General features: G+C 41.8%; 1 protein-coding gene across 1 annotated transcript; it reads right to left on the bottom strand.

Annotated features, from left to right (window-relative positions):
- Positions 1-4522: 4522 nt before the first annotated feature.
- On the bottom strand, positions 4523-11793 carry dpysl2a (dihydropyrimidinase like 2a). Its single transcript, XM_040155692.1, has 14 exons — positions 11752-11793; positions 8653-8741; positions 8230-8414; positions 7897-8061; positions 7541-7602; positions 7322-7402; positions 7158-7226; positions 6883-7003; positions 6641-6797; positions 6198-6339; positions 5907-6077; positions 5219-5398; positions 4881-5085; positions 4523-4782 (listed from the first exon to the last, which is right to left on the bottom strand). The coding sequence occupies exons 1-14, from the start codon at positions 11791-11793 to the stop codon at positions 4691-4693; spliced, it is 1761 nt and encodes a 586-aa protein (XP_040011626.1). The 3' UTR covers positions 4523-4690.
- Positions 11794-13176: the final 1383 nt, after the last annotated feature.

Genomic DNA, 13176 nt, shown 5'->3' with positions numbered 1-13176 from the left:
CAAAATGTTGTCTGTGTACTGCTCTGTACACAGTTGAAACCAAGGGACGTTGCATACTTCCGTGTCAGATTACAATAAATTTGTATGACATCTTCCTAACAAGGGATTCATGGGGACATTTTTGGACTCTTTGGTGTTTCATTCCTTTTTGGGGGGGGGTTGATTCACTAAATATATAGCCCCTCAAAACTTGTAGTTCATCCGTCCACATTCCCACAATTTCATCTACCTCTGAGCAGTGCCAGATGGATGTCTTAATATATTTCTGTGGAATTTTAACTGACCTTGTGGTTGCTGACCTCAATCCTGACCAGCCCCCAAGCCTCTTAAAAATCCACCAGATTTGGAGATGTCAAATTAAGTCATACACAGTCTCAGACATTCTTCTCTTAGGCCGTACTCCTTGTGTTTCTGTCTTTTATAGTCACCATCCACATACAAAGCACACAGAGTCTTTAGCTCGGCCTTCTTAAGATTTTCTGTGTGAGCGCTGCATTTACCAGTGCAAAAGGTGAACAACGGAGTGTGTTCAGTGGGAGCTCATGACTACAAAGTATCCCTGTTTACGCAGAGGCATCAAAGGGCAAGAGGACAACCTCTGCCAGCAGTATTGATTTTATTTTCTCTTGGCTACACCCTCTGTAGTACCAAGACGTACTCCCTTTGTGAGTCTGAGAGGGAAGCGATTCAGTCGGCGTCATTAAGCCAACGTCCTCCTCTGGGCGTTAAATTCAGTGGAAGAAGTGCACTAGATAGCTTTCCCACAGGGGAGGGACCTGGCAAAGCAGCGAGAGTGCTCGTCTGTGTCCGCATTGTCATTGACTGGCGTGTCTGTGAACCTGTAAATCACACCACATCTCTGCTCAGATGCCATTAGGAGAGGAGCTAGCAGCCGCAGCAATAAACTACAGATGGTACAGATGACCTAATTCACCCGTTCCTTTATTGTTCGCCTCTATCAGGAGTGGTGGGATTATGAACAAAACCTCAGCCAACAAATACCGGTGTGCCGTGCTTTATAAAGATACAGTGTATCATCTTCCAAATGAAATGGCTGTAATGAATACCGTAATTAGATCTGCAGCCTCGCAGGAGGCAGATATAGACTGGAGCAGGGCAAGAACGTCCCCTCCTGTGTTTCATTTGCATCCCCTGATTTTATCCAGCAACCTAATTCTATCATGGTGAAATTATCAATAAGTGTATAATCTATATTTTCTCAGCATTCTTTTGTAATGCATTTGCAAATTACTGAACCCACGATCACTGATTCTAAACACTTACATTTTATCATGAATGCATATAGAGTTCTAAATTAATGTTCACAATGATACTGTAGTGACGACATATCGATCCTGGGAGGGATTGTTGTCTCATAATAGTGGTGTCTGTGTTCTAGTGGATTGAAAGCATAGCAAGCACTGCTGGTGACTCATGTTTGCTCACTTCCCTACGAGGGTTTAGCTTTGTAAAGTCTTCCTGAGCCTTTTTTTCTCTCTCTCTCTGTCTTCTATTTCTAAAGCTCTCATCAGTTGGGGAAGATGTCGACAATACAGGATTCCCCCTCTCTGGTTTAATCAGTGTGCTCCTCATATGAAGTCCTAATTGGACAACTGTCAAACAGCCAGGGGAGCTTCATACCAACTAATGACAGAACTTTTGCTGACATGTGCATTCACTGTGATGTAGCCACTGTCTTGCTCAGTTCATTTAACTGGAAGCGCCCCCTCCATGGGTGAAGCGTCTAAGGAGATGGAAGAACAAAATTGCTGCTCTGAGGCTGACGCTGCGCACCAGGACTCTGTGTCCCCACCTAGTGTCTCACTGTCTCTCTGCATTTACTCCCTCCACTGCTTGGATGTGGTGTGACTCAACAAAATAGCTTTATTTTAGATGCCAAAAAGTTGACTGATCTTCTGGAGAGATTTTCATATATCTGTAATTTTTTAAGAAGGTTCCTGGACGAAATTGTGCAATTCAGTACTAATTATAAGAACACTATGCTCAGTTGTCAGACTACACTTCTAATAAATTAATTCCAATTAATTTGCTTATTTAACATAAAAGAGAATATTTTAATTAGGGGTGGAAGGACCGAACTTAAATAAAAGTAGCCATCCCACAATTTAAAAATACTCCATCACAAGTAAAAGTCCTTTGAAAATTTCCTTACAAAAGCATTCATGATGCAGAAGAAAGACCCCTATTAGCACTGTATTATTTAAGAATATCTACAAAATGTTTTTAAGATATATTTATTTGTGTCTGAATGGGTTTTACGCAAAAAAAATTCAATTAGTTAGTTCAAAATTCTTAAAATTACATTTACTCCTCACTCCCTCACTGAAAAATCTTAAATTTATGAATATTCAAATGTATTCAACTTCAAAAGGTTTCATCACTGGACATATGTCTGCTACTTCATTGAAAGGTCTGTGCTTACTGCATGTGTGCTGGAGGTTTACGTAAGTTGCATATTGGCCTCCGAACAAGTTGTTATGTCACATAAAATCAGCTCGTATGTACACGTCTTGAGCTCAGATTTTAGGTGAGCACAGCGAGAGGTCAACTGAAAATGCAGACAGGCAATAGTAAGATTAACTCAATATGGGCAATAAACATTACTAACATTATCCCTACATTACCCATAATAATGACTTACAATTCTTTCCAGGTATACTTTATATGACATAATTAGATCATTAAAGGATAAAGTTTTTCCATTTAAATTCTATACGGTTAACTTCATTTATAAAAAAAAAAAAAAAAGGTTAGTTACATTATTTTAATTTTTTATTATTTTAATCCACTGAAGTCAACACAGATGGGGTCAAATGCTGACGGGACCAATGATTTCCCCCAAAACCCTGGTAACCTACAAAACATACATGATTGAGAGAGTGTCACACTTGCTGGGAGAGGGGCAACAACAGTGCTCAACATTACAACTCAACAACCATTACCAAGAAACTTCCCCAAATGTAAATCACTTCACATTATAGCTTGGCATACAAAACCTACACTTGACAAGGCAATGAAGAAGAAATAACCCACTGTGTTACACTCTGGTCGTACGGTTCTGCATCACCGCCAACCCGTTGTGGTTTGGTGAATACAGTTACTACCTCGAGTGAATCTGGTGTCAACAAAGTTGGGCAGATAGAGGGGTAAGAGAAGAAGAACTGGGTATCTTGTAATTCATTCACAACACTAACACTGAAAACAGTGGACACATCATCAGCACATTGTGAGGGATTTCATTAACATACTGAAGCATTTTTCATCAGGTCTCAAAGATCATGGTTCCACTTCTTTAAAGAGCCTTCATAGATACAGTGTGCTATCAATATCATACAGAATAGGCAAGCAAGGAGTTCAATTCAACAAATATCCTAAAACATACAGACACGTCCAATACAAATAAAATGTTGCAAGCTCACATACACTTTTACCATTTGGATTGTTACAGGTGCAAGACAAATTCCGTCAAAACTGAGTAGATGGTGACTCTACCCCGGCTGTGGCTTATTACAGAGCTTACACGACTGCTGTGTGGATGTGCACATATACACCAATGGTCATATAGCACCAGGTGCAGAGAGGTTGACGGCAAACCCCCCATAGCTTCTTCATAGTGTCTGTCTGAATCCTGAACAATATACACCGGTCTGATCATTGGAAGCTTATTGCCCTGACAAACCTTTTCACAAACATGAGGCAAAAAACAAAATGATGAAACGAGGGAAAAAGGTTCATGTTTCTCAGACAAAATGTTATGTACCAGCCATTGCTCCCCGCCCCCACACTGGGGGTGAAACTAAATGAGTGGTTTACTTCGAAAATGCCCTTTCTTTTCCTTTCAGTGCAGTCAGTGCTTTCTAAAATGACTTAATAAAAACATAGCACATCAGTTTTAAAAAATGAAGAAAGTGCAATTATAACACGGAAGGAAGACCAAAGTGAATTGTTCAGCCGCACACAGTACCTACACAAAAACTGAACACTGCAAACTTCAGATAAAATTAAAACGTTTTATGAGATGCAGAAACAATATTAAGCTTTCATGATAAGTATTTTGAGATTTTCGTATTAAGAATGTGAGAATTTTTTTGTACTAAAACAGCAATGTTACAGTGTAGAAGTGTTACCACAGGGACAGTGGAGGCTTCACTGTCAACTAAAGGTGGTCGTGTAACACGACCACCAGCACATTCTAACTGATACCTGGGAAATAAACAGTGCAAGAAGAAAAACTGTAAACGACTGCTGCTTCTAAAATGCCCATGACACTGACCACTTCCCAAACATACTTTTCTGTCAACTTTCTGTGCCAAGAGGGCAACTAGACAGCTCAAACATGTACAGCAAAAATTATACAAAAATGTAAACAAATGTAAACAAATTACTTTCATCAGTAATCAAACTGGGCTTAAAAACTACAAAAAAGCTGCTTCAAATCACTTGATCCTTCCTTGATGACAGTGGAATATGGCAGGAAAGATGAAACAAAATGGAATAGTGCTTTTTTTTTGCATGAGGTGACATAGTGGTAGTGTGTGAATAAGAATGGATGGAGTGCTTTTCGGTGGAGTGCAGGGGGAGTCAGAGGTGACCAGATGTGATGTGACAGCGGTAAGAGTGGCCTCTGGTCCCATGTTGCCCTGCACTACGGCTCAGTCGCGAGAAGAGCTTAGCCGAGGCTGGTGATGTTTGCTTTTCCACCAGGGGGAGCCACGATGCGCTGAGTGGTGCGACGAGGAACATTATCGTCAACTTGGGCACCTGAAAAAAAAAAAATTAACGTACAATGCGATGTAACTTAAATGCGTAGTTGTGACAGAGGGCAACTACCAGGAATGAAATCTGTTTCTTCGACTCACCAGACAGGCTGAAGCCGGACTGGTGAAGGTTGCGCACTGGCTGATGAGTAAACTGCTGCTGCTGCTGCTGCTGCTGCTGCTGCTGCTGCTGCTTGGCAGGGGAAGTCTTCACTGAGGAGACTGTGGACATCACCTTGGGAGCCACAGTCACCTCACACACCGGCCCATCATACTGGCCCCTGGGGACTCCTCGCAACTCTGTGAGCTAAACGTACAGGCAAATTCTCAGACCACAAGCTGTGTGGCTCACTAGCTACCTATATTGTTAGAATTTAGTTCCTCTATAGCTGGATGAGTGCACCTGCTCAGAGGTGCAACTACTTGCAATTAGGACTCACCCTGCTGCGAGCCTTTATCCTCTTGTACACATGGTCAGGGAAGGGTTTACGGCTGATGTAGCGCCCACAGCCCTCAGTGGTGTGAAGGCTGGCCTCCTCCAACACAATCTTGCCCTGGCTAATCACCACCAGAGGACCTCCACGCACTTCTGTGCCCTCAAATATGTTATACTCCACAGCCTGGGAGAAGAAGAGATTCGATTTGGAGACAACTAAAACACTGCTCAGAGTCAATGGAATGCATAGTGTGTCTTATTACATGATAAGCATAAATCACGTGGTTTTTATACCCCAACAATTTCCACTGATAAATTTACATATGTAATTATGCTTAATGAAGAAGAAGACTTGTTTGAACTGATTTTCATTTGATATCCTGCAACAACACATCTGAAGAATTTTGTTTCGCCTGCTCCCACAGGACACCGTTCACTGTAATTTACATTAAATACGATTATACTTGCAGTCCCTCTAAGTAAGTTGACTTTCTTTAATGGTTAAACAACAGCGTTTGCACTGTGTTTGCACTTTAAAAAAGCTCTTTTTCACCCGGTTTCTGTAATATGCATTACTAAATCCATTGTTGCTCCTGTAGAGGTGTGTGAAGTAGGTCTCAACTGGTCTAGCATGGATAGATGACTAAGGACATTGTGGATAAGAGTCGAGTAAGGCAAAGTATCCATCTGACCAGGTTGTGGCTTTTAGCTGAGATGATCTTAGTGATGTCTGGGTCCCACAGCACGAGGTCGGCGTCAGAACCCACAGCGATGCGGCCCTTGCGGGGGTACAGGTTAAAGATCTTGGCTGCGTTTGTGCTGGTCACTGCCACAAACTGGTTCTCATCCATCTTGCCAGTGACCTTTTGGGACAGGACAACAAATCACATACTAGCATCTAAAACACACACAAAGGTTTACGAGGTCATTTGCCCTACAGTACTTCATGACAGGAATATTTGGAATGTGTCAAACAAGCTCACCACACATTTGTCCCAGATTAGGGACATCCTCTCCTCAGTGCCATTGGTGCCCTCTGGGATTAGGGTGAAGTTATCTTTGCCTACTGCACGCTGAGAAGTCTGGAAAGTGCAGTGAGCACTACCAGTCACGTGCAAGTCTCCACTAGGTAAGAAAAAAAGCAGCGAGAACTAAGGATACACTTAATACGTACAATAAGTCTCATCTTTGACAAATTACTCATGACAAAACTGCGACATTTATTTGCTGCATTTAACATCCTATCTTTGTAGTAAGTGCATGTAAGTAAATGTCACTTGAGTGTGCCTCTTCTGCAAAGGGCATTTCATAATGAATGTAGTCACAAAAAGAGGTATAGCTGAGTAAAAATAAAATGCTTCACACAGCAGTAACATATGTCAAATTTTGTTCCTTCCATCTTTAAGTCCTGGCACAGAGCACCTACCATGACAACAGGGAGTTGAGGTAGTCGGGGGTGGTGGGATCAGGGCTGAGTGGTGGAGAAGTGACATAGGCTGCTGCCTTGGCCCAGTTCTTGCTCCAGTAATGGGTGCCGTCTGTGCCCAAGCTGGCAGATATGGGCTCTCCATAAACCACAGCACCTACGGGAGCAGACAGGATGATGTCAGCGCAAAGTGTAAGTATACAGTGTTTTGACAGAGAAAATCTCGAGATTTCTCTTCTTACCCCTTTTCCTGGCAAGAGCAATGACATCAGCAGCACTCTTGCTCATCACCTTGGTGATGTAGAGGGGACAGTTGGTCTGATTGGCTACGGTGACCGAGCGATTGACTGCCTCGGCCTCCACCTGCAGAAACAAAAAGTCAGATTCATCATCACCATAGTGGCTCTTTGACAGCCTCTCTCCTTTTGATTCTGGGTCTTCTAATCCTAAAAGTACATTATCACATAATCTTTCGTCTTTTGGTAACAGTAAGTGAGAAGCCAGCCCTCCGTCTTACCTCCTCTGGGCGGCTAAGCACGTGCCCCTCAGGACCAGTGATCCCCAGCTCTAGAATACGTCTCTGCTCCTAAATAAATCCCCACAAAAAGATTATAATCCAAAACAGAAAAAAAAAACAGTTTCGAGCTAAGACTTGATCAACTTGATCAGTGGTTCTGTTACCTCTGCAATGATGTCTCCATTCTCAGCATGCACCTGTGCAATGGCTCCGAGGTCTCTGATGACACTGAACACCTCATAGATCTACAAGAAAATAAAACACACTCATCAGCTCATTAGGTCAAGCATCTACACCAAAGACATCGAACAGCCTAGAAAACATGGGCTCTGGCAGACAACTCAGCAGAGATCCCACTAACATCGACCAGAAGCAAAGCATACCTGAGAGTCAGAAAGTTGGAAAACATCCTTATAAGCCAAATAGACCAGGAAAGAGTTGACACCTGAAGATAGAAAACTTATGAGAGAAAACAGCCAAAGGTGGAATAAAGAGAGCAAAAGAGGGGAAGACCCAGAGTGAAGGAGAAAAGTAAAATCATAAGGATAAAAATTGCAAAGCAGAAATATTGAGTTACTATTGAGTTACTGTTTTTCCACTCAGTGATAAATGGTTGAACCCCCCCCCCGCAGTATCAGAGAAAGACTTTTTACTGAAACATTTTACTGTACCAGTAAAAGTGGCAGGTAAGTCAGTGATTTTGAACTGCATGCGTAGATGTAAGCTGTTGACTACATACCGTTATCCTTCACTAGGGTCTCCATCTCTTCCTGAGTCCCTTTGTTCCACTCAGTGATGTCCACATGCAGAGAATAGTCACAGCAGGACTTGCTATCAGCCCACTCCCTCCACTGTTTGAAAGCAGACACCAGGCTGACGCCAGGCTCCGGCACCACATGGTCAACTACACAACACAAAACAAACAGGTCGGATTTTATGTGGATAAGCAAACTGCATAATTAAATCATGCGCTTGACGGCATGTACATCTGCAGTGATGCGGTGTCCCTGCACTAGGATGACTGTGCTTTTAAACTGTTTGAAAACATGTGGAAATCTAATATAATTCATACTGATCATGGTCGTTCCCCCAGCCAGGGCCGCCCGGGTGCCTTGGTAGAAGTCATCTGCCGCCACCATGCCTCGGTCAGGCATCTGGAATCGGGTGTGCACGTCAATACCCCCAGGCATCACCATTCTCCCATGAGCCTCTATGATCTTAACTCCCCCCGGAACAATGAGGTTGTCCCCGATTTGCCTGAAGGACACAAATGGAAGAGAAAAAAACAAACAAGCAAAAATAGAAATTAATCAAGGAAACAGGATAAAACTAAGACAATCTAGAGTCCTAGAATCAAGGTAATAGGTGTGTGTAGCCTTCTTGTAGATATAATGTTAGTTAATGTAGTTCTGTCATTTGTCTTAAAGCCCTTGAGTGCCAGTGCAAAAACTAGAAAAAAAAAAAAAAGGGCAATTAATCTTCAAATTAAACGTACTTGATGACTCCATCCTCCATGTAGATATCAGCCAAGAATGATTGATCATCGTTCACTATCTTTGCTCCTTTGATGAGGAGACGGTCACTCTGAAACAAAGAGACAGCTTTTCACATCAACTATAAAGCACAAGTACCATAGTGATTCATTTAGCACGATGCATTTCTCAGTTTTTTCAGAGGACTCGAGGCCGAAAGAATGCAGCTTAAGTTGTGAAATAGCTCATGGTCACCACATTGCTCATACACAGCACAGATCAGCCCACAGCAACCTTCACCCTGTGGGAACAATGATTAGGATTATTCTATGATTTATTCACACTTAATAGACACGTCATTTGAAAGGAGGGAGCAATTCTTGACCAAAACCCTCAAGTAAAAGCACACACTGTTGACTGACACAATTAACTCCACCTGTATGAGATGTAAGGAGAGTGTACTAGGCTGGCCTACTTCTCCTAAAGGCTTCCCAGGGTCTCTGAGGACGGTAGGGAGGCTAATGAAGACAAAAATGGTTTACTGCAAACCTCACAGCAGGAAACACTCAGTTTCCGATGTTCGGGCTGGGTGAACACAGACAGTGGGAACGCATTAGGTATAAAAGTCGTGGCTGTGTTGGCGTGATCTCGCAGGCCATTACTCTCCTACAAATGGGTCATATAACCGTATGTCCTCTCTGAGTCTGAGTACTCGGCGACGAGCATGACGAGGTTGTCATATGTCTTAGCTCAAAAAGTCTCTCACTGTGCAGAATTTGTGTAGCCCTTAACTCGCTCTTTGAATGTATCAGAATGTAGAGGACATATATAAACACACTTCTCTGCTGTAAAAATGAACTTCGTGATTAATCCTGCAATTTGTAGTCATAAAACTGAACTGATAACTAAGAACTAAATGTACTTAGTAAAGAGCTCGGTGTCGAGCAGCGTAGGCTATACTTTAAATGGAAGTAGGAACTATGCTTTACATACTCAGAACTACACTCAGTCTATTAGGTACACCTAGATAAAACTAATGCAGTATATATAGTATATTTTCATTATCGATTCATTTTCCAATTATTTTTTCAATCAACCAATTTATTATTTAGTCAATAAAATGTAAAAAAAAATGTCAAAAAAGGCCCATTAGAACTTTAAAGAGTCGAATGTGATGTCTTCAAATTGCTTGTTTTGTGTGAGGAAAAGTACAAATATCCATAAATATTTAGTTTACAATGATATCGCACAAAGAAAAGCAAGGAATCTTCTCATTTGAGAAGCTGGAATCAGAGAATATTTGGCGTTTTTTTGACCACTTTTTGTTTGAAAAATGACTGAAACAATGAATCAATTATCAAAATAGTTGATTATGTCCTGTCGATCAACTAATCGTTTCACCTCTAATCTATTACAACAGTTCTGCAAGAAATACTCCCTTCATGAAGGTTATCATGGTTTTAGAGAGGTGTTGATTCAACTTCATGGTCAATTTGTAGAATGAGGTGTTTCTATTATTTAGCCTACACTCATTATTACAAACAGGGTGGACAAAATAATAGGAACACCTGACCGTGACTGTAATTATGACTAATAGATTTTGTTAATTTTCCAGCATCAGCATAATCATCATCATCATCATCATCATCATTATCATTATTGCATCAACATAGGGCTGCAACTAGGGATTATTTTCATCAGTTAGTGCATTTTTTTACTATTTTGGTTAAATGGTCATAAAACCTCAATATCAGTGAATGACAATAGTCTTATTAGTAGCCAAATAATCTTTGAAAATAATATGACACACAAAGACAAGTGTGCTCATTACAACTGTTGTTTAACTGGTCTAAACAATGAATTAATTTTTATCATAATTGTCATGTTTTTGTCATTCAGCTTATCATTAAACTGACTGTGTCTAGATATGGTGGTACAAGATTTGACTGTACAAATTAATACAGTGAAGAAGGATGATTGTGAGACTATAACTACAACCTTCACAGCATTGCTACCATTCCTGCTTTGGAGACAATGTGATTTGAACAAATTCAGTTACTGTTGATCAGGGACAAAGCCAAATCTTGGTGTTTTGCTAAAAGCTCTGCAGAGTGAAACTATCTGCTTCATTCCAAACTGGTAAATGTTGTCTGACTGTGTGTGTCTGAAGGCCTGGGGGCCTACTGCAAAGTTGCTGCTGTCTGCATGTTGTGTCTGGGATGTCAGGGCTGTATGTTTATAGCCCTGTCTTGACCTGTGAGAGCTTTGACAACTACCTAGATAACTGTCTCTACGAAAAAGGCCACTACATATCACAAGACAGTTTGGTGCTATTAAATGATCAAACTTAAAAGTAGTTGCTGTCTATACGCTTCAGTGCTCTGGCTCTAACAGCTGCATGATGAAAGCTTAGGGAAAAGAGTTTGGATGGGTGCTTTCCAATGACCTACTTTACAAAAGAGGTTATACTTCTTTTAACTATCACGACATCCCGACTCTAGGCCCTTAATACGGTTTAAAAACTGCACCACAAAACCTCATTTAAAACAGTATTTCAAAGAATCGGGGTCAAATTACCCAAACGTTTCCTGGCTGCAGCAATGGAAGAGTTTGCCAAAAACAAAGAACAACAAAAGTGTCCACTGAAGAGGGCAGACAAGGTAGATGTTAGAGGATGGAGGATGAAAGATGACAGTGAAGGAGCCTGTGCCTGAACATGTTAACTACACCCTACAAGCTGAGGATGCTGAGGAGGACAGCTAACATTGCAGCTACTAACGACAGGTAAAGGAGCAAGGAGATGCTTCAGCCAAGCTCTGAGTGCTCATTATAAAGAAAGCTACTACCTAAGCTCCAAATGAAGAATTGTCAAAGAGCTTGCTGTAAACCCACTCTCTGGGTCTCACTGTTCGTCCCAGGCTGTCAGTCTGTGGAGGTGAAGCAGGGCTGCTGCTGCTGCTGCTGCTGCTGCTGGTGGTTACAGCGTCAGTGTAAATGAATGGATACGACAGCTAAAGCGTTGGCTAGCTGTTGGTCTAATCTTGAGGCTCGCCGCACGTTAGAATAATGCCACCACTGAAGGATAAATGTGAGAATCTTTCAAGTGATTAAACAATACTCACTGTAATTCTTGGGATGTTCTTCTTTCCTTGGTAACCCGACATTTTGAGGAACCCTCTGACACAGATGCCCCCTGCCTCTTGGCTAACGCGAGCTAGCTCGACTGCAAAAGCTCAGCTGCCAATGAAAGGATGAATGGATGCTCTGCTTGTTGGCCAGTCGACGCCCTGGGCGGTCCCTGTCGATAGCAAGGAACGTTCGCACGGCGCAGCCTAACAAATGACTTGAAAGGAGACGTTATACCGCTGCCTGACAGTCGTATCCTTAGATTTACTGCTAGAATGGGTCCCTGAAGACCAGACGGGGACCAAGAACAGAAGGGCCACGAAGAGGTACCGCGCATGCGCACTGCCCCGCCCTGCACAGTCGCAGCTCCATGTTTCTGTAATGTGTTATCACCAGTTTTGGGGGCAAACAGGTTATAGGCGTTACCTGTTTTCATTGACTTGGTCAGATCAGCACCAGTCAGGGATCTCAACAGGTTCCTGGGCAATAGAATAATTACAGTTATAATTACAATTACAATTGCCAAACGTAAAAAAACATTTATCCTCGGTTATATAAGAGGTTTGTTAATTATCCAATACCATATTTCTGTAAATGAGCTGGTTCATTTCTGTCATCCCAGAAGAACTTTATATAAGGAGCAGTCACATTTTGTGGCGGTTTGTCTTATACCTTGCATCAATAGTTGTTTGTGGAATGGATAAACTTTCGATTATTGCATGTATAGTTGAAAATAATTGAAACACTATTTATCACCCTGAGCAAAGTAGATGGATTATGAGACAATGGGCCCCTGGGCACAGACATGTAAAAGGCCTCCCTTTTACACCCCTCCACCTAAGAGGAAGACACCCAAGACAGTTGTTTGTAGTCGCTTTGCGCCTCTTTATGGTAATTTTGTATCTCTTTGAAGTCATTTTGTGTCTGTTTAGTCTTCTTGCATCTTTTTGCAGCTGTTCTGCGATTTTGTGGTTGATTTGCGTTTTTTTGTAGTTGGTTTGAGTCTCTTTGTTGTCATTTGATTGACTTGCTAACTAGAAATATTAACAGTCACCTAAAACAGAGGTTCTGGCACACAGGCTCCCTGACCCTTTAACCCCCTGGACCTGTGCCCAGTAAGACCCATAATCCACCCATGGTGACCGACGTTTCACTTTAATGTCATGTTTACCAGTATGATAACAATCAGATGGACGGAATAAAATTTCACATAATGACAGTGGAGAAAAGGACCATGAAGCAAAAAAGCAAGGAAAACAGATGCTTTTTAGATGTACAATTTGGGGCATCCGTGGCCTTAAAAAAAGTTAGACAAGTGAGCCTGTGTTGAAAAGGTTTTATCCCTGAACCGCCAGGATAGATCTGCGTAGTGAAAGTCAAACAGAGGCATCCATTACTGCTACCGAGGAGCCCTTGAGCAA

Source organism: Xiphias gladius, chromosome 19 (assembly GCF_016859285.1).
Source record: "Xiphias gladius isolate SHS-SW01 ecotype Sanya breed wild chromosome 19, ASM1685928v1, whole genome shotgun sequence".
NCBI classification, from domain to species: Eukaryota; Metazoa; Chordata; class Actinopteri; order Istiophoriformes; family Xiphiidae; genus Xiphias; species Xiphias gladius.
This window is presented reverse-complemented; position numbering and strand designations above follow the sequence as displayed.

Coding starts and splice junctions, on each gene's coding strand:
- dpysl2a (XM_040155692.1), bottom strand. CDS start 11,793: ATGTCGGGTTACCAAGGAAAGAAGAACATCCCAAGAATTACA. Junction 8,062..8,229: donor TGGGGGAACGACCATGATCA/GTATGAATTATA, acceptor TGTGTTGTGTAG/TTGACCATGTGGTGCCGGAG. Junction 4,783..4,880: donor GTCCGGCTTCAGCCTGTCTG/GTGAGTCGAAGA, acceptor TTTTTTTTTCAG/GTGCCCAAGTTGACGATAAT.